At 39.4% G+C, this 22,301-nt stretch overlaps 3 protein-coding genes across 3 annotated transcripts; all 3 read right to left on the reverse strand.

Moving 5' to 3' along the window:
• Positions 1-9,272: 9,272 nt before the first annotated feature.
• Positions 9,273-12,603, reverse strand: hoxd9a (homeobox D9a). The gene is made up of 2 exons (XM_067517284.1): positions 11,765-12,603; positions 9,273-11,322 (listed from the first exon to the last, which is right to left on the reverse strand). Exons 1-2 carry the CDS (start codon positions 12,324-12,326, stop codon positions 11,078-11,080), a joined length of 807 nt encoding a protein of 268 aa, XP_067373385.1. The 5' UTR covers positions 12,327-12,603; the 3' UTR covers positions 9,273-11,077.
• A 1,533-nt stretch (positions 12,604-14,136) lies between these two features.
• Positions 14,137-16,757, reverse strand: hoxd10a (homeobox D10a). Its single transcript, XM_067516213.1, has 2 exons — positions 15,833-16,757; positions 14,137-15,069 (listed from the first exon to the last, which is right to left on the reverse strand). The coding sequence occupies exons 1-2, from the start codon at positions 16,578-16,580 to the stop codon at positions 14,795-14,797; spliced, it is 1,023 nt and encodes a 340-aa protein (XP_067372314.1). The 5' UTR covers positions 16,581-16,757; the 3' UTR covers positions 14,137-14,794.
• Positions 16,758-16,945: 188 nt separating this feature from the next.
• hoxd11a (homeobox D11a) lies at positions 16,946-21,993 on the reverse strand. Its single transcript, XM_067516212.1, has 2 exons — positions 21,075-21,993; positions 16,946-20,537 (listed from the first exon to the last, which is right to left on the reverse strand). Exons 1-2 carry the CDS (start codon positions 21,877-21,879, stop codon positions 20,302-20,304), a joined length of 1,041 nt encoding a protein of 346 aa, XP_067372313.1. The 5' UTR covers positions 21,880-21,993; the 3' UTR covers positions 16,946-20,301.
• Positions 21,994-22,301: the final 308 nt, after the last annotated feature.

Here is a 22,301-nt window from a genome sequence, read left to right on the forward strand (position 1 = left end):
AGTTTTTATTTCGTTTTGGGAATTTCCTCATAGGTTTTTTCCATCAGTTTGTCTTTTAAATAATGACGTTTGTGATGGTGATTAGACCTAAAACTTGTCACATGACAATTTCAAGTTATGTCAGTTGCGCGTTCACAATCAAAAAAAGCGAACTGTAAGTCTTTCAGGCTGTCTCAGCTGTACGTGACAAGCGAAAGACACTGTCCAAGTTCACAGCCAGGAAAGAAAACCACATAAACCAGTTTTACCTCTGAGTCAGAGATAAGCTTTTGTCAAATAAATACTCAACAACATATATTAAGCAACGGATTAATCTTAAATACAAGTGGCGCTTATCACAGCTGGTGAAAAGATGAAGCTAGAGGGCACGGAGGTCAAGCAAAATCATTTACAAACTTATCAAAAAGTTCAATTATTTTTGCTCCTACTGACAGCTCAAAGGGTGCAAAAGTTTACCAAATCCTCGTCAGCCATTAACAAACCCGCCATGGTGGCCTCTGCAAGTCCTTTACAAACATCCTTTACAATGAATTAAAGTTCAAAATGTTTCAAACTGTTCGGTTAAACTCGAGAAACATTTCTTTTTCAAAGTACGAAAAATAAATGTGGGGATAGTAAAATTTTGTCCTAATAAGAGCTATTATTGAGTGCGTGATATTGGAAAAGTATCGGTTCTAAATTAATGGGACCCATGACATTTTGATTCAGCTGATATTAATTTAATATAATTAAACTATAGCTCACATCTGAATTATTGTAACATTTGTTTTGGAGCACATTTGACATAATAAGGCTGAAAATGAAAATAGAGCAGACATTTTTCTAACACTATAACACTATTTTTACTAACCGACTGTTCACAGGACGCTGTGTTGAGAGGTTAGTTTAATATGTCCTAGTTAGGCCAGTTTTTTCCCCTTAATGTGAAGCATAGGCTTACAGTACAGGCCCAAACAGTATGAGGATAAAAGCAAGTAGCAAAATAAAAAGTGGAGTTGACGCTTTTTGTTGAAGCTTTTGGGAAGATTGTCTCATGAAGCAGTTAGCGACAAATATCTCTGATCAACAAATCTCCACTCAAACGCATAAAATACTTGTTTGAAGCACAGTTAAAAGACAATCAAGATAATACAATGTGTAAAAATGTGTTCTTGCACTTCACATTTCAGTATTTGTTAGACAGCCTGACCTGTCTTTCACCTTGCCCTGTGGTCCTTCAGACGGGTCAAAGCCGAGATTCACAACAAAAGAAAGATAAAGTCAGCTTTTCTTGGCAGCTTGTGCTAAAAGAAAGGCGAACTGGTTCTGTTTCACTCGTTTTTCCTCACATTTACGAGATGTTTTTTTACCATTAAAAGACAATCCTGAGTGTTCCAGAGCCTCAGAAAACATGAGGCCTATTTAATCCAATTTTGGGCCAAAGTAGCTCATTTTGACCGACAACAACAGAACAAAAGCCTTGATCAACTTGTTTTTATTATTACGTATTCTTTAACAATTTTTGGACTGGATTTCTAACAATGACTGATAAATTAACGATTGAAATGCCTGCAGCAGAAAATCATTAGCTTTCATTGGCCTACTGAAGGAGCAGCAGCCACATCGTGTCAACAGGACAAAAAACATTTGATTGCTTTAAATCCAGTGGCTGATTTACGTGGTTCATAAATTTTAGTGTAACTGAATTATGAAAAAAGAAAACAGCAGACGTGCAATTGAATTGAAACTCTTACTAATTTAATTAAGAAAATTCACCTAAATCTTCAAAAGGATCAGTTTGATGACAACAGGTTGATTTGTCCGACTCCAAGTATTTAAAAGGCCCAGTAATATCAAGCAGCTAAACCCTGTGGCAGAGAATCACACCCTCCAAAGAAGCATTGATCATGTCTTAAAAGGTTTTAAACTCAAACTAAGATCAAGCAGTAACCTTATTAAGTAGTTTCCTCACAGCGGCACATCATCCAACTACCTGTTTGTCCTGAGCGCGCACTGTTGCAGCTTTTAGAGGCAGGGATCAGCGTACCCCGAGCATTACGCATATGACATCACCCGCCCATAGCCCGAGCATAATGATAAAACACAGCTTACCACAGAGACCGCAACACATTGGCACACCGTGCAACAAACACATCCATGCTAGAAGTAAAGTCTGCCCGGTATAGAGTTCCCTCTCCATTTGAAGCTCTATTCCAACCCATCTGGACGGTCTTACTAATACACAATGAGAATTATATTTTGGCTTGTCAAGTCCCAGGCCATAAAACAAACTTTAATGGCATCACGTGTTTCCTCGCAGCCATTCACAACAGCGCGCAGGCCCATAAATAATCCCCAAAGTTGCACTTACCCAATAATGCACTGATGCACACTGAGGAAAAGTAGAAAAGAGGAAGGTTGTAACCGTCAGTGCATAATTGTGAACAGATGAAAATGCTTTTATTTTGGCACTGTAGCCAGTTGCTAATAAATGTATAAGCAAACAAGCTCTTTTATTTGTGTCTGACCATTTTAGCCGTGTCACTTTCTATAATCTGTCCCCAGGTCTACTGGAGATTTTGTGTTCCTTTACTTTTCTTGCCTAGAGAACAGAGCATATTATATGATTTTACTGATGTAACCTCTAACTGTTGACACAAACACCAAGCATGTATCACTGATTTGTACTCGAATGCATTTCTCTCCCCAGTGAACCTGGCGCAATGAGACTGATGTCTCTTACTCCATAGGCCCCAATCCGCGAGTGCACAGCTTTGTTGCTCCTCCTCTCCTTTCCTGTCCAAACGGGAGCGCGCTGAGATAGGTGCTAAGGTTTGGGTGGTTTGGGTGGTGCCACTGTGGGGCAGGTATGATTGATGGGAGGGCATTAAATTAGAGGCTTGTCGCTCTTTACGTGCATGACCTCGTAAACATATTTACCTGGACATGATGTTTAACCTCCTGGGTGTTTTAGAAGGATCTGCTCTGACATAGCTCCTGCTGTTATCTAGTTGCTATAGGCTCTCTTATTCTTTGATTAAGTGGCTTGCATTGAGTTTTATGTCTAAAATGGATCCATTTTACCATTAGCTCCACAATCTGTTTTAATCTTCTCTCCCTATTTTAACATCATCATTCTCACCATCATGTTGTGGCAGCTGCTGTCAGTGAAGCCATTTTTCGCTCAACATTGCTAAAAGAAATGATCTCTGACAACAAAATGCAATGTGGTGACTGTGTGAGAGATTGTGAAAATGTGCAACATTAATAATGACATTGCATAAATATCACACACTGCACCAAACAGCAATAGATAATTATAATGGGTGATCATTTAATAGCAAACTTTGATTTATCCTGCAGCTGCAGCTGTCTGAAAGGGTACATTTTATTCAGGTTCTGTAAAACCACTTCCAAAAAATGAATCTGATCACATGAGCAGTTTCTCAGCCAATCACAAAGCTGAGGATGTTGCTAGTGAAAAGCGGCTGAATGGGAGCAGAGAGGCTGAGTGTTGGACAACAGCGCCTTCTGCTGGCATTTTAGCGCCTCCCCCCTTCTCCACTCTAAAAAATGTCAGCGTATTCAAACAAGTGATTGCATTGGATTTCATGTTTTTATAAAACACTGGTATAGAAAGATGAAGCAAAGATGAAGCAGATGAAGCTTCGTTCAAGTCATAATGAACTTATTATTTTTTTAAACTTGTGATTTGGGTTTCTAATTTAGTGGACAAGCTTTGATACAACAAAGTATCATTTTTGAGATACACTTCAGACACACAAATGATTGGGCACACGAAGTATTTGGACAAACGTGTGTTTTGCAATTTGACTTCACTGATTTAAAAATTTCAAGTGACTATAAAAGACTGAACATAAAAACTGAATTGCAGGGAAATCTGTGCATATACCATCGTGTAAATTATTCTTTAGATCATTACGTATTTGCAGTAAGATCCAAACTTATGTAAATGACTGATATCAACGAATGAAACCGTGTATCGGTTTGGAAAGCGAACACATTTTACTAAATTACGAAAATAATTGTTACACCTCTTCACTTTTGTATATTTACACGAAGGGACCTTAGTTCACATACTCCCCCTATTTCACACAAAAATCCCCACTAATTTAAAACATGACGCTGCATTTCTAGGGGGGATTTGAACAAAGATGGTCAGACATTGTTTTACATAGTAACATATAACAAACACACGCAGAAATGAAGTAAGTTATTTGTGCATTGTCAAACTAAAAACCACAGAGTGACTCCTGGCTAATTTTCTCAGGCTCCTACTTGTGTCTGTGTTATAGGGTCCATTTTGCCGCATTGCAGTAGGGCTGTAAATACTTTCGCAGCTGCCTGTCAGCCAACAGTGAAATACTGTCTTTGTTCAGTTGGCCCCATCTCCCTGCAGCTGAACACTGCTATAAAAACTGAACTTCTTTTGCCAGGCTCGCATATGTGGAATACAGCAAAACAGACATATTCTGTGTGGATGATGGCACAGGATTTCAGCTTAGTTATGCGTGTTTGTGAAAATACACTGAATTCATGGGAGAATCGCAGATTTTCTGGTACCTAAAGACATGCAAAATCATACACGTTTGAGCTCTAAGTTATTGTCGAGCTGCGAAATACTGCTTCAAAATGAAAATTAAAAGATGTGTTAGTTAATCACACGTTGCACTTTTCCCATACTTCACTCGGTTAACCACATCAGAGACAGAGCTCAGACATGTCAAACACAACCAGTGACTTTAAAAAAAGCTATTACTTGTGCAGAATAAGGTTGAGATAAAAGCTATGAGTAACAAAAAATACTTCCCCGATAAACATGTAACAAGTTAAAACAATTTTTAAAAGACAGATAAAATAATTAATTCAATATTGCTCTTTCATTCTTGCAGAAAATCATAAGAAAAAAATAAATGTTTCTCGCTTAAATTAAATGCATATTATACCAACCAATCTTTTCTGCCTGTAAACTATAAAAAACATAAATTTCAACAAACAACACTTGAAATCCGCATTACTTGAGAGTCATCACCCTGCAGCTAATTTACATGACTAATGAAACAGGAAGCTGTCAAAGCTCACATGCAGACACACACGCGTAAATAAACGCCTTCTTTACAGATAATTCTTACCTGTAGCCGGGAGGTTATCCATGTTTATTCTTTGTTCATTTACGTAGTGGATTTTGACGACGCTCTGCAGAGCCAGTGATCCTCTGTTTGTGAAGAGGTCAGGCATGGAGAAAGTTGAAACGCTCCTCTTGTCATCCAGGAGAGTGAGGGCGCAGTGACGCAAATATGTGCTGATCAGACGTTTATGGATCGAATGGCTGGCGGATTTTTAAAGAAAACCGACAGTGGGTTTGAACGCCATAGATGCAGAACGCAGTGGGGAAAAAATCGCCAGGGAAATCAGGAAAAGGGCCATGAAGACGTTTGCCTCTCACACATGACCAGTGGCATCCAATGACAGGCGATGGAGGCACATAAAAAGGTCTATTACCAAGTTGTAAATTGTCCTCTCACAAAAAGGAATTTGGACTGCAGCAGTTCTTCCCATCTTTACGCATAATAGCAGGAGCCCCTCATCTCCTCTGGAGAGAAACAACAGGGCTTTATTTCAGTGTTTTATGATATTGCACCATGTCTTAAAATGTACAATAACAAATATATTGCATCATTTTAAATGGATTAGTTCAGTTTCTTCATAATTCAAACCTTATAACACACGTTTTAGTGGCAGTGAAAGGCAACCGGATTTTAGCGGCCTGTGCACCAATTGCTCACAAAAAAAATTGTGTTTTGTAAATAAAAGCTCAAATTAAAATACAATTTATTCTAAAGAGTGTTTATTACTGAGACATTCTCCTTATGCTGTGCAGTTATTTTTTCTAGATTTATTTTGTTTTGTTTTAAGAAGACAAGTGAGTCTTTTGAAAGTGTGTATGAACAAACTATTCTTTTATAATTCAGAAATGAGTAGACAAACTAGGAAGAGATACATGGATATTTCTCACCTTTTTGACCCACGACATTTAAAGGCTTCAATTTAGTTGCATGTCAATATTTCTGCACTAAAAGAATTTCTTTTCGTTTCATTCCTCGCTGACCTGTTGGCATGCCAGACTGAGCACTGTGCGATTTATGGTCAGGCTATGGCTCTCTGTCTGGTTTCCTGTCTTACAGTCTCATAGTCTGTGTTTGTGCGTGTGTGTGTGTGTGTGTGTGTGTGTGTGTGTGTGTGTGTGTGTGTGTGTGCGTGCAAGAGAAGTAGAATTTATTGGATTACACAGCTGTGGCATGATTGTAACTGTATAACAAATTGGGACAAATTCGTTCTATTACAATTATAAAAATCTGTATTAACATCGCTTTGATCTCGGTGAAAAGATACTGAGTTATTTACCCTATTCTTGTTACACAATGCTACAGCTTTTTGTTTAAGGTCACTGGTCATAAGAGTCCCCACGCTGCTCTCGGTGAACGGTGTTAGCTCCACTGACCTAACCAATATGGTGGTGTTAGGTGATGTTAGTGAAAGATGGAGAGCCTAAATCGAACGATTGGAAAAACGAAAATTGCTACTATGTTTATCATTTAAAAAAAGCTGGACATGTTAGATAAAATATGTAAGTACACCGCTCAAAAAACACACGCAAAGCGACCCTTATATATAAATGTCCATTGTCATAAGACACGAAACTGGATTATAGGCTCGACTGGTGCACAAAGCTACACTGCTGTCGCCTTCACTAATGAAGATGTGGCAGCCACCAGATGAGCAAGTCTCACAGGGTGCGTCCTGTCTGTTTTCAGTATTGTCCCACTGCCACAGTCTGACTACAGTAAGCTAAATGACTTTCCTTTCTGTAACCTTGACCAAAACAGATTTCCACATAAATCGCACCGTCCACGTTTAAACATTCCTGAAGCGTTTTATTCTTCTTCTTTTTGGGTTTAAAAAAAACGCCTGAAATCTCAAAAGCTGTTTGGAAAAAAATGCTTAACTGTCCCTACAGAGAGTTTAAAAAAACTAAGAAAGTGAACATGTGCGTTAAAAAAGCGGTTGCTGGCAGAAACGTGTGTTACGGTGAAATGCTCAATTTAGGCTGAAATACTACTTTCATGACCGAGCTTTATTTTATACTGTCTATGCGGCCTGCTTCTCCAGCAGCCTAAGCATATCATCTCGGTGAAAATTTACCTAAAAGTATTTAGTTTGTTTTTCCCCACAACAATTCCAGTGATATAGTAGACTCCGCTTTTCCACAAACATCATGAAATCAGATTGAAAAGATGAAACATCAAATTCTCACACGTGTCATTGCGAAGCAACTCCCAACAAATAACTACACAGCCCCTGAGCTATATGTGGCACCTCGTTATCCCTTAGTTGCACAGGAGAAGGTCTGACGCTTTTCTACGTGCTGCTTGACGACCCAGAACGTGAAATGCCAACTTAGATTAGATTATTTCGTCATAGATCTTAAAGTTTCAGTTCACTGGATTATGTTGGATTTGTTGCTGCCTGTGGGTTAGGGCCGGGTGGGGCACCGTCTTTCATAAAACTGATCACCATCAACACCACCATAAAAAAGTCACTCCCCTTAAAAATCTAACAGACAGTTTACACTGATTCTCACACTAAACGCAAATACCAATATTTGCACAATTATTATTATATTTAATGTTGTAGGGCGTGATTATAGAGGCTTGATTTTAATTCCTAAGCAGTTGAATGTTGGTGACATAATGGTACAAATTGTTAGCAAACCCCTCTAGCAAACCTATATTTTCATTCACACACACAGGTCTTACACATTTTTAGGGTTAGGGTTAGACTACTGCTTTAGAAAAGCCCCAGCATTATTCCCCTGTGTTCCTAATCTGTGACGCTCAGCTCATTTTCACACCTATTATATCTTGGCCTTCATGCAGCTTTTGGCAACGTGTTCTTATTTGGGACATCTACAGCTGCAGAGGCATTGGTCAGGATGCCTGCACGGAAATACAAAGACATTGATTTTGAGAAGATTTCTTTTTTGTGCATACCGATTTTAATCTTGTATGTCTCATTGTTTAATTAGATCTTTTTTATCCCGGGAGTTCAGGGTCACCACAGCTGATCATTGTCAGCATGTAGATTTGGCACAGTCTTTACGACGGAATTAGACTATTAAGCTGATATTACGTAAAAACGCTAGTTGTGCATTTAGCTATTTTTATAATCAAAAGCTGAGCGTTTTCGTAGTTGGATCAAGGTTTCATGATGGTCGCCTTATCAGACCCCTGTTTATCAGCATGTCCCATCAAGATCCAAATTAGTAAACGTTGTTTTTGTTGTTGAAGATGCGGTTTTGTTTCGCTTTGTGCTGCCATTGACTATCAGCTGGAGGTATCATGACAAGCACTACTTTTAATGACAATGACTAAAGTATTTTATTTAACTTTTACTCCTCTCAGGACACAGCAGTACTAAAGGAGGTGCCTAGTATTTGTTTCTGCAGACTGTGTACACACACACGAAGGAGGCTGCTCTGTTGTCTCCAAGAAACAAGTTGCAAGTTACTCCTGGCAGATTCAAATTTGTTTCCAGCTCTACGTGAAACATTACATTACATTGTTTCAAATAGATCATAATTACAAGCCTCATGTGAGCGGGTTCACAAAGATCTTCAGACCTAGTTTTGTTTTGTGTTTTCTTATTTTGTTTTTTCCTTTAACAGTGATTCACTGCAAATGTTTGCGGTGATTAGAAAGTGTTAGTATTAGAAAATCTGTTATTTTCTTGTAAAGGCCCGAAATAGCAGCAGCTCTGTGCTCACTATTAACCCGTTCTGCTGATGTCGGGGAAAACAAATCCTGCATCCAGCAATATGTGTATAATATAAAAGTGGGTTTTGAGCTTAAATAAAACATCAAAAGCCTGCACGTTGTAGAGCTGCTATTTTTGAGCCCTAGTGAGGTTTCATGAAATATTAGTCTGTTTCAGATATTTCCATTAGATTCCCACAGGAGTTCACATGGACAAAGCACTACTGGCACTTCCCTGAGCTGACACTGAAAATACCAAATACATTTTTTAAAGTTCAGAGTAAGGATATGGCCTTTGAACAGTATTAAATGCATCTCTGAATTGTGAACAAAAAACAAAACAAAACAAACAACAACAACAAAAAAACAGAAAACATTAAGGATTATAACTGTCAGAGAAGCTCTTATAGTTTATTTTCTTTTCTATTTTTTTTTTTTTTTTAGAAACAAAGGCTTTCATTTAATGTCACAAAATTAACTCGGTATGTCGGCTGTTCTTGATTTGACCCAAATATTAACTCTGAACTTTGTAGAATATCATAACTTATAAGTATCAAGTTTTATAGAATACATTTGGCATCATAGGGAGTATTTTCTTTAGCCAGTTCATACAGTGTCCATATAAGTGGATCAGTCCATGCAGTTGGTGCGTGTGCTGTCTGCATGTTCCAGCTGTCACTGCTGCTGAGACTTACAGTACAACATCGCCCTCTAGCGCTCCCATTGCTTTCCAATGAAAACTTGCCCTCTAGTAAAAACAAGCATCATAGAATAAGTTCAGCAATATTAAGGTGTTGCCATTTCTTTTTCTTCTATTGTTAAAGTTCTTAGTGTGCTTTTAAATAATTCGAACAATTTTGAAACAGTTATATCTATCAATTTTACCAAAAGTAAATTTTTTTTCGGCAGATTCAGACTATGAGCAAAAAGCTGGAAAGCTGGTTTTACAGTTTCAGAAATTAAATTCATATTAAGATTCCAAGGTGAAACACTTCCTCGGACACCAGTCAAAGTGAAGTTTTTCTCCCATCAGTGGGAAGTGCAGCCGATAAATAAACGTGACCATTATTGTGGGGGTGATTTCCTCTAAAACAATCCATCGACCAGACACCCTGTGGAAAAGTGTCAACATTCTGTTTGTGTGCAACAGACGCAAACGCCCAAGTAAAAAAAAAGAGGAGGGGGGGGGGGGTTCAAAGGGGAGCGCAATTACTGACCAGGCCTATAAACTCATTTAGGCCAGACGTCTAGCCAATTCTAAAGCTTTATTGGACCGTGTTTCTTCCTGCTTTAAAGTCTTTCTTTGTGCAAGTTGGACAATAAATTGGAAAACCGCCGCAACACGTCTCCCAACCGTAAACACTTTCAAACACACACAAATTTAACAGTAAGTAATCTCATTTCGGTTTGAAGAATGATCATCATCCCTTGAGTTTATTGAAATGCATTTTTGTTGGCTGCAAATAAGACAAGCCAACTGCTTAACACGGACTCTATTTGATTACATTTTATGTTGAAGGCTATTATTTGCCCGTAAGACGTTGTGGTGGAGTTTGGAAACAAGTTCACAGGGAATCGTTTTTGATAATTTAGATGGAATATATATAAGAAACCCGAGCAATCTGCCAGCAGTACGCCGCCAAGTGTAAGTATGTTAATTAAAGTAGAATATTAATATGTGTATAGACATTTAAGGCTAAGTGGAGAATTTGCTTCCAACAAATACAGCACCAACACATTTTTCTGAAGTCCACGGGCTCATTTTTAGTCACACACCTCATGGTCAACTATCACAACAAGGTAAAGTCCGCACTGTTTACTGCTGCAGCAATATGTGTGTGTGTGTGTGTGTGTGTGTGTGTGTGTGTGTGTGTGTGTGTGTGTTTTACACAGACAGCGTCCAAACGTGTGAATTTTTTTTTATGTACAAGTCCATATTCTCAACTATTTAATAATACACACAGGCACGTGTTCTATGATGGGTGATTCCTAACAAACTAGTAAAACTGCATGAACACCCAGTTTGTGGTTGTGAAAAACAAACCAAAAAAGTGCCTAACGCAGTCTGACTGATCCAATTTGTGTCAGGCGCGACAAAACAAAATTCCTTCATATGTGATGCGTATTTGGCCAATATGTTATGATACTGTAACTCGATGTTATACGTTTTATGTTTCAAAAAATGGCTATCGAGGCTCCTAGCAAAATAAATGTTCTTGTTCATATGGCTTCCTTGGTACGAAACATCACAATGTGCAGTGAATTCATAGCTGATCTTTGCTGCTCTTCTCTCTGTTCATCTTCTTCATTTTCATCCTTCTGTTCTGGAACCAGATCTTCACTTGTCTCTCGGTTAAACTAAGTATGCGGGCGACCTCATAGCGTCGGTCTCTTGTCAAATACATGTTGTAGAGGAACTCTTTCTCCAGCTCTAAAGTCTGATATTTTGTGTAGGGACACCGCTTCTTTCTCGTTGAGCGTGCGTGAATCCAGTTTGCTGCAGGGTTGTCTGCAAAGACAGGGACAGAGACAATGAGAAGTAAAGACACATGTGAGGAGTAGTTCGTGTTGTTGGAATTTAATGACTTGGCTTCTTATATTTAAGAGCAGTGGCAGGATGGCAGGTAATGAAAAGTGAAAAGTGCTACTTTGTGTTGGTATACAGGGAGACAAAGCTGATTATTTTGATTAGGAAAAATAGATCAGACTTAACTACATTCTTCGGATATTTGAATCGAGATGGAACAGTGCATAGCTGTATATTTTGGGTGTCCCGTGGCATTAAAAAGTTTAGGATCCCCTGTAATAACCCTTGTAGGGCGGGTTATTCCTCTTCCCGAGTCGCGGTGCGGCACCACACACTTTTATAGGTTAGTAAAACCTCTAGTTTTACACACCCAGCTCTTACAGTTCACGGCTGTAAATCAGGGTCGACTATTTCGTTTACTTACTTGGGTCAAGTTGTTGTTTCTGCTCTTTGGGCTCGCTGTGACTCGAAAGCTCACTTCCACTGTGCTCTTTGGTCGCCTTTTCTGCACACTCCGATACTCCACACGAGAACTCACCGGCGTGCGGCCGCGCTTCTGCCTCCAGCGTGTCGCGCACTGTGGCTTTCGGTGGCAAGACCTCCGGCTTCGCTCCGTACGGGCGGTTACTGGAGTGAAACCCGGCAAACGAAACGTGGTTGGAGATGGGGTCCATCCAGGAGCGGACGCCTACATATCTGCCGTCCGAAGCAGGCAGATGAGACTGGTGGTGGTGCACGTATGGGTGATAAATCCCCTGCGGGTGAACCGAAGACCAAGACGGCGAAAAAACGGCGGACTTTGGTGCAAAATTACAAGAGGAGAAGTCTGCATTGTCCCCAGCACCTGACGGCCTCGGGGTCACAGTATGTGGAGCCTGAATAAAGCGAGCACCGTACACGTCCTCCGACTCCTGTCCCATTATAGCGTCCACATAGCAGTTACTGAGAGTGCCACTGGAAGACATTTTTGATCTCTTCCTACTCATAAAATAAGGGTTGCACTGTTACGGGAAGCTTCTCTCTATGAACAATCATAGTATTTTTGCTGGCCTGCATCTACAGGGATTGGTTACACGGATCACGTGGTCATATTTACCAATACAGCGAGTAAATCAATCCTGCGCTTGCTCTGCCTTTTTTTTAACTCGGGTTTAATTTAGCTTTTTATTTCACAATTAATAAACAGCCCCATCAGATGTGACAGGAGGAAGACAACTATTGCTCAAATTAATGTTTTTTTTTTCTTGTTTGTCTTGTGCGTGTTGCTGCAGGACGTTGCAGCTATGCAAAAAAAAAAAAAAAAAAGAAAGAACAAAAGTGTAGCTGCATGTTTCCTCACGCACAATTCACAAAGACAAATTCCTACCATCTTCATGTTTGAGAAAACTCTTGTAATATCGTCTTGATACCCTTAGAGCTAGTAAAACGGTTTATAGACTTACAAAGTCCTCGTAAAATAGATGTAATAACATGTTGTAAAATAACAGACGCCATTTCCGTTCACAGTGCGGAGAATCCATTGTTAATATTCGGCAAGGAAACATTTTCTGAGTTGGTTGGATTTTTTTTTAAGTTACACAGGAAATAGCAGTTGTGAAATTATTGTATCCATTCAAAGGAGGGTAATAATGTCTTTAATGTAACAATAAATGTTTTATGGGGTGCGTGTGATTATACATGCCGTCAATAAAAAAAAAAACATTGGAGAAGCAAAGTGCATCTGTGAATTGCTGTCTGAAAGGTGTAAGTTATATATAACTATCTATATATAGCTATATATTACTAACTATATATATAGCTATATATAACTAACTAACTATATATATATTTATATTACCTGCTTAACGTAGGAATTTACTAAAAATATTCAAAAAATATTATAATATATAAAATATTCTGTATATGAAGTGGAATGTGTGGCCCTTCAGTCGAGGAGCTAATAAAGAAATACGAGTATATTTTCCATTTAAACGAAAATGGAGAATTCGATGGATGTTGCAGACTGGGTCAGCTGTCACATGTGACATTTTCACAAAAATGGCAGATATTAAGTTAAGCTGTACAATAAACACAAATGCAACGTGGCTGCTGATGCCTGTGTCGCTCGCGAGGAAGTAGGGATCTATACTCTTAACTGTGAGTTTGTGCTTGAACATAACTTAACCCTGACACTTCTTATAGACTTAAAAAAAACAGGCCTGAAAATAAAAGCAACACCATGTTTATTTGATTAGGAGACCCACGCCTCTGTTGCTGCACACTCCGCGCTGTAAACAGACCATATGACATGAACGGCAAGGAAAGCAGAAAAAGCTAGAGCATTTATTGTTTTGCTAGGTAAACAATGTTGTTGTTGAGTCTGTGTGTGTGTGTGTGTGACCGCGCGTGTGTGCGTGTTTGTGAGTGTGCAATCCACTGAAGTGCACAAATATTAGTCTGTACTTTTCTTATGGAAATGCAGGAATGTATTTAAAGCATGCAATAATATGATAGTTATGTCATCGTAAGGATTATCTGCAAAAAATGTTCAATCTGCAAACAAAAACGTGTAGACGCATCGTCGGGTTGAATTAGAGCACAGCTGTAATCACTTAGTGAAATGAGAAACACATATTAACAACATCGGGAGACAAATTCTTTTCTTGCAGTAAACTGCAATGAAACTGCTCCTTTAGAAAAAGTGGATCTTGAAATTTTCTCTCCTGCTAGTAGGGTTTTTAAAGCTAAACCGTTCTCGTGGCAACACAAATGACACCAGACTTTAAATAATGATGTAGCAGTTACTGATACATAAAACGAATACAAATCGAAGTTATTTGACAATCCATTTATTGCAAGATACATGCCACAAACATGCAATAAAGTCACAGATTAACATTGTTTTCCCGCTGCTTCAAAGGGCCCATAGAAACATGTCACTATTGAGCAAATGGCTTGCACTTACTGTAAAACAAATGATGCACTACACGACAGTAAATGTGCTTTCATGGCTGAAATAGAGCAACCCTTACCACGCAGCTCGCCACACAACAGAATATCCAGGTCTGTTGAATAAATCTGCTTCTCCAATAATTTAAGACTAAAAGTGTTACCCTGCAGGTGACAGAACAAACACACGACGTCACACAAAGTACTAAAATTGGCAAACATAGTCACAGTTTCGTTGAAATTGAAGATAAACGTCCAATGCCACTACAGCATCGAACTGCATATGAGAGAGAGAGAGAGAAAGAGAGAGCGAGAGAGAGAAAGAGAAAGAGAAAGAGAGAGAGAGAGAAAGAGAAAGAGAAAGAGAAAGAGAAAGAGAGAGCGAGAGAGAAAGAGAGAGAAAAAGAGAGAGAGAAAGAGAAAGATAGCGAGCGAGAAAGACAGAGCGAGAGAGTGAGAGAGAGATAGAAAAAGAGAGAGAGAGAGAGAGAGAGAGAGAGAGAGAGGAGGAAAAATACACTGATGCTCACGAAAATGTGAGATTTGAGGTCAGTTCACGGATGCGGTTTTCTCTGTTCATTTTCTTCAGTTTCATCCTGCGGTTCTGAAACCAGATCTTGACCTGCCTGTCGGTCAGGTTGACGCTCCTGCTGATCTCCAGGCGGCGCTCTCGGGTCAGATACATGTTGAACAGAAATTCCTTCTCCAACTCCAAGGTCTGGTGCTTTGTGTAGGGACATCTTTTTTTTCTCCCACTTTTTGCTGTCAACCAGTTGCTTGTTGGCGTGTCACCCTTGCAGTCTGCAAACATCCAAAGCAGAGACAGAACAGGATTTTTAGCTTTTCGCTGCAGTGTGCTTCACAGTAACCCGACTCTCACCTGCTGCTCTGGATTTTACCTTTGGGAAATAAAACACAATATAAATGCTATCCCTGTATAAATTTGCAGGGGATGTTATTAGTCATGCCAAAACTAATTGAAACGAAACCCCAGCTGATCAACCTGCACGCCAGGAATAGACCTTTATAGCTTGAAGCATGATCAAAAACAACAATTAATTTAATCGAATCTGGAAGATACATTACCATGTAACCTTTAATTAAACTGTTAATAATCCAATTTAAATTGAAGAGTTCAAATACAGTGATTTTGACATGCAAGAATATAATTAAAAACAGCTACACGGAACACTGTAGCCGCAAATGCACCACATTTTTGAATAATATCAAACATATGGGAAATATAATTATCTCTGCAGCATGCATGATATTTTTTTATTTCTTTAATCTGTGTAGTGTATATAAAATATAAATATAAAACAGCGGATATAATATATCGGTATACAATATGTATTTTTAAATATGTAACGTAAATACCTTATGAATTGGGACACAGGGTGTCTGCTGCATGCTATTCTCTGCTGCCTATTAGTGCAACTTGAGAAAGACTCTCATTAAACATTACGACTTTAGGGTTGTTTGTGTTTTATACTTGGTTTTATGATGCTGGAGCTTTCTCAGCACAACCCCACAAGATAAAAGCTTTTCACTGTAGCCAACCCACCTTTGCCTTCCTTCTGTTGCGGCTCAGGACTGGACACAGATGCTTCCATAGAGCAATATTTCTCCTCCGAGCTGGACTTTGGTTCCGGACTTTCTGCGGGGACGGCTGTCCTTGACGTCTCGGGGTTTTGCTGCACGTCCTCACTTCTCTTTTCCGCCTCTGCAAAATTAGAAGACGATGAGGAAGACTGTGGTTTCGGGGTGACCCGACTAAGCTGCATCAGTGTTGGGTTTGGACTCGGCGGCTCATGGCAGTAGGTCTCCTGATGCTTCCCATTCGCATAAGTTTGGCTCAGTCGAAAATAGCCCGGAACCGGGATCTCTGGACCTTCGACTGGACAGGACTCTGGAATAACACTGGAATATGCGGGGACTTCTGTCGAGTTGACTTTTTGTACTCTCTTATCGGAGTACATGCAGCAATTACTCTCTTCCTTTATGCTCTGTGAAAAGGAACAGTTTGAAATCTGACCTGGAGGCTCTATTCTGCAGGATCTGCTCGGATCAGTCCAGTTATCTATTTGAGGTATGTACGAGTGGACATTCATGCCAATATTTTGGTGGTTGTAGTCTCCTCTTTTGCCGAAAGACGGCAGGAGTCCACAGGTTTGCATTCCGTAAGTTCCCATTTCTGAGCCAGACGGCATGTACATATTGCTGCTGGAGTAAAAGCTGTCCGTCCTGCAAGCACCAATTAAAGAGTCCACTAAAAATGTGTTTGCCGAAGGAGAGCTGGTGGGAAATGACATTTTGGGTGGTTAAGTTCTTTGGAGGAGATAGGTGTCCTTTGTAAGCTGACATATCTAGGAAAAACAATCTCCGTGTAAGTCAGGATGCCTCCCGACCACATGACAAGCCCACCAATGAGATTTGAAAGTGGCCTTGGGACGCAGCCTCCTCTCCCTGCACTCACCAACGCTGAGGATACAGACGTGGTCAACAGCGACACCTACAACACGGACTTGAAAATGGTTTAAAGACTCGTGCGGACAGTGGGGGCATCGCGGGACTTTGCAGAGGCCGTTCAGTAAAACGTGAACACTTAAAGGGCGAAATTTAGTTGCACAAAAATTGTATATATAATTATTTGGACCTTACCTCTTCAACAACCGAAGGTCTGTGATGTGCTTTTGTTGTGTAAAATGCCCAAAGGATGCACGTCTTTTTATGTGAGAAAGAACAAGGAACCTGTGTTTAGGTGTGTGTGTGTGTGTGTGTGCCTAAAGTGTGTGTGCGTAAAATGCTGCCTACATGTCGCATAGGCGACAACTGCAGACTGTTTCAAAGAATGTAAACAGCTCTAATGAATTTAATGTCTCTTTAAAATAATGGATCACAGGACGGAGGCCCACCAACGACACAACACACACTTTACTTTCAGTCAGGCTGACTGAAAACGGAAAAGAAAAGAATAAACACAGCATGTCAATAGAGTGTTTTCTTGTTTTATTTTTGCATATTAACATTAGATTTGTGTTGCTTAAATGTTCATATATTTTAAATCTATGTGCTATGGATAACAATCTTTTACATTAACTGTAAGATATTTGTATTAAATAAAGAATTCTGGAAGATAAATTGAGAGTGTACCAGTTTGTTTTATGAAATGAAAGTCCACCTAATCCAGATGAAACAATGTCGAATAATTCCTTTTACTGTGTTAAGCATAGTTCGTTATGGGTCTATTTGAATTTTGTCCCATGTGTGTTTCTGATCTTCAAGTGCACAGTTCAAAATAATAAGTCGTTGAAGGTGCACACAGTCTGGGCATTATTCTGGTCAGGTATCCACTGTTTTTGTCTTCAAGAAAGGCAAATGTGTGAAAGGGTGATAAATTAAAACTTGCGCCTAATAATATCCACTGAGCCATATCAGAAGTCTGGTAAAAATAAGTGCCAATAATTATTTACAAAGAAGTCAGTATCAATAAACACTAGATGGAGCTTGAAATATTTATCTTTGGTATTAATGCTGCGAGCACAAAACTACCACACAACGTGTTAGAGAGAATGTGGAGACGTCGTCTTGTCTGTTTAAGGCTCTTACTTGCTTGGAACTAAACAATGTGTGAAATATGCAAATCTCACCATCAGAGGATTCACAGAGAACAAAACACAGGACTGTGTAACTCCTTAATACCCCTTATGACATACACGTAGGAAATATTAGCCCATTATTATTAACCCTTATAACAGTTGCTATTAAAGAAAGAAAAAAATATATTTAACTGAGGCATCTGACAAGACATTTTTTGTAATAATGGTTTTACCTGATGCAGTCATAACATTGGGCTATTTTGCATTTCCTGTCTCGAAGTGAACTGAAAACTAAATCTTTATTATAGTGGTATTCGTAACTTTACACGAGGAACAATATTATTGGTATTTGGTCAAATGAAATGCTGTAAAACTGGATACTAATACTAATAATCCACTACTACTACTACTACTACTACTACTACTACTACTGCTACTACTACAATAATAATTATGCATATCAGAAGATACACTGAGGCAATTAAAAGACAGCTACATTTCCAGCAAAAAATATTAAAGCTACAAAGCATGTCTTTAAAGGCACTTATATTTCAAAGCGAAAAAATTGGTCAATTCATATAAATAAAAAAAGAAATTAATCAAGGGGAAACTAGCGGATTTAAAAAAACAAGCGTATGTGTTGTATTTACATATTCCTCCATAACACCATAATTGCATTCTATTTCTTGTACAGATATTTGAGGCCTGGCAGAAAACAAAATTAAATGTCTGTGTTCAAAAGTCAGATGACAAAGACACGGAGTAGAATTTAATTTCTTTTGTTCACTTTGTGCTTTCAAAACACTTGAACATGACTTGACAATGTAATTGCCGTCTGGCAGATGACTTAAAGAATTTGCACCAGTTAAGTTGGGCAATGGATAAAAGAAAGTGTAATAAAACTGTTATATTTATTATCTGTTAATGTTCTCACTTATGCACAGAAACACTGATCACTGGAATTTTTTATACAAAAAATAAATAAATAAACCAAAGGGCTTTGTACAAAATTACTTTGAAAAGTAATTCTGGTTAGAACAACAATTTTGGTTAATGGGTGCGGTTAGAATATAAACCAATCAAAAAAATCAAAGCACAATGTGTACGAACCGAGTGTTTCTCCACCGACTCATGTTCATGCTGAATGGATGTTAAATTTGGCTCAAATGCATCTCCACTTGAAGCTAAAGCAGCAAGTCTGCCCTCATGTGGATACACGGAGAATCCAAGTGAAATAACCCACACAGTTGGTACCGCAGTTTCACTGTGGGATGTGATGTCGACCCAATTAAACGCTTAATGAAACTTCAGATTTCTGACCGCCTTTTTGGGAAATAACCGTAGATGTAATTCATCACAAATGAAATAAACATTAATCCAACTCATTTTCCATAATTGCAAAGACGGGGGTATAATTCTTGCTGCATGAAAAATAATCCGGCCTCACATAAAAAATATTAAAGCTGTTATTTTGTCTCCCTCTCTGATGATTACAAAAATAACAGAATGATATACACCACTGAGGCTACGTGTGGCTTTCAGACGATTTAACTTCATGTAAGGTTTTACAAGACCTAAAACCCGCCTACAGCTGCATAAAGACAGAACCGGCTCATCTGCTTTAAAAGGATATAATGCGATTCCCTCCGTAATATTTAAAAATCATTTTTTTATTAGCAGCATATTCAGATTCGCCAAAGCCACATGCCATGCATTCTGAATGGTGGAACACCACACCACTGGAACATCTTCCACTGGTTTACACTTAGCAGTGGGGACATTTCAACTGCCCCAAGACGCAAAAGGAGATAAATATGGACGTGATGCGCAAACATTTGTAGCCTGGAGTGAAACTACTTTGTGAGAATCGATCCCCTTGTGGTCTGGGGGTTGGGATACCAAAGTCCAATAGCCCCCTATTTAGACATTTACAGCTACTTTTATTATACTGTCTAGACGGTTCAAGGTTTAGTAAACAATCCAGTGTTTGAAAGCAGAGGAAATAGTGGGACCATACAGGCCTGCAAGCGCCAAATTCTTCCATTGATTTTGAAAATCCCACTATGAACAATTTTTACATGACTAAGTTGGGTTCATGTGACAGGTTCCGTGACTATCATACAACATTTGTCGTGTCTATTTTATTTCACACCATAACTCACATTACATGCGTCCATATGAATGCACAACACACAAGAAAGAAGCCTACATATTGTTCATAAATAATTTTAAAGCAGAGCCCTCAACTGTTTGAAATATATGCTGCAAATAACGCGAAAATATATGGACATAAATAAATAAGTGAAGTAACTGCATCCAATTTTATAAATGGCGGAGTTTTGTAACAAATGGTTGGAATAGAGTGATCAGGATGGAAATGTCCAGTATAGCTGCTATTTTATTCCCTTGCACGTGTGTATGCACCTATTTGGTATCAGAATAAAGGATTCCCAGTGAAATATTGTAGACGGTCGCGGTTCAGCTTTTTCTCTTTCATTCTTCTATTTTGAAACCAAATCTTCACCTGCCGATCTGACAGGTTTAACATCCTGGACAGCTGAAGCCGCTTCTCTTTGTTAATGTACACGTTGAAGAAAAACTCTCGTTCAAGTTCTCGGATCTGGTATTTGGAGTAAGGGCACCTCTTCTTCCTGGACTTGGTTGATGAACCTGCACGGGGGTAGGGGGGTGGGGGGGTAGTTTGAAAAATGAAGATTGGACATAGGTTCACAGACATGTATTTTATATTTATTTTTCATTTCTGCACAAACGACCTCTGAGTGGCTGAGAGACTGAGGACTTTGTATTAAAATGAACTTTCAGCGCACTGATTTTATGGATGTGTTCTTGATTGGACTGAGATAATCGCACGAGATTTTTTGCAAAACACTCATTCTATTAGCACAGCGTTGCACTACCTACCAGCCGGTAAAATAAACTTTAATGAAACTATTTCTATGTTTCCACCTATATGAATTCCAGCAACAAAGATATAGGTAACCTTTAAACTATGGCTACTTGACTGCTCCCGTTGTAAACTCCTTTACAACCGTAAAGTGAATCTTATAGGGATATAAAAGCTTTTGCATGCTTATAAAGTCATGTATATCCCTGGACTGGCACGGTGGTGGACGTATGCACCCCAGTCACTCAGTCAGTTGATTCAAAAGCTTGGGTTATATCCAAACCAAAGAGAAAAATACTCACTCTGCTGATTGTTCTTCTCCCCGCAGATAGAGGATGAATCTTCGTCGACACTCCTGCTCGGGTCGGCTTTATGCTCTTCCAGTTTGGTTAAAGCCTGATTGGTATTCGCTGCATCGCCCGGAACAGCACACTCTGTCTTTTGTTTGGGGAGCTCAGCGTTGGGCTTTTCCGAGTGAGGAGGGTCAAAAAACTGGTCGAACCCCTGGGGAAGAACTCCATTTCGACCGACACCGGTGAAAAAATTGCAGGGCGAGCTCGTCCCTCCGTGGTGGCCGTACAAGGATTCGTTTTTGAAAATCACATCCGCCCTGCTGCCGGAGGACTGGATCAAGTCCCGGTGCATTATCTCGTCCGCCGAGTAGTAAGGCGCGTAATTTCCTCTGTAGTGCCATTTGCTGTGATGATCCAGGCCATAATCCCTGAAAGAGACTTCTCGAACAGGTTGGACTTGGGTTATGTTGGAAGAATAAGGGAAATTGACCTGACACGTCGTAGTTTGCGGTAAAAAGGAAGAGACTGTTGTAAAATCGGGCGTCGAAACGTAATAAGTGCAGCTCGGTAAATACATATTTGACGCACAGTTGCGATCATCGTATTCCGTCATAGCTCTTCTCCCTTTTTCCTCTTTGTAACAGAGGAATTGGCAGCTTGACTGTGTTAAACTTTGTCCATGTATAGCTCCACAGGCGCGTAGAAAGACCCCGCCAGGGAGAAAAAATCGGAAACGTAGGCAGACCTGCAATACATCTTGATCGATTCTTGAGGTAATTGAGTCATGTGGTCCAGCTAAGAAATTACCATACATCAATATCAGTCATTAAAAACTGTCCGGAGCAACTCATGTGAGCGCGTGCAAGAGACTTCATTGGCTCCCCGGCTGCAAAGGAAACTCCTCTCCAGCCTTCTTGCCCTGTGGTTTACACACACACAAAAAAAGAACTATGCGAACCGCAGTTGGAATATTTAATGTGAATGTTTAGAGAAGCAGCGTGGCCATCGTGTTGTGACATTTATCGAGTGCACATTCGGATTCTTCAGTAAATCTCTGCACTTTGGGGAGGCATGTTTGTTTGTAGCAACAGTTTGGAAACATTGAAGTTGACCTCTGGTCTTCATGAAAAGTTGGAGGAAAGGGGCACCAAGGCCACGGTGCCATTGTTGCTGCACAGAATCCTGCAGAATATTGTGATTAACAAGGGAAGCTCTCATGCAAAAACATTTTAGGGT

The sequence above is a fragment of the Channa argus genome, chromosome 9, assembly GCF_033026475.1.
Source record: "Channa argus isolate prfri chromosome 9, Channa argus male v1.0, whole genome shotgun sequence".
NCBI classification, from domain to species: domain Eukaryota; kingdom Metazoa; phylum Chordata; class Actinopteri; order Anabantiformes; family Channidae; genus Channa; species Channa argus.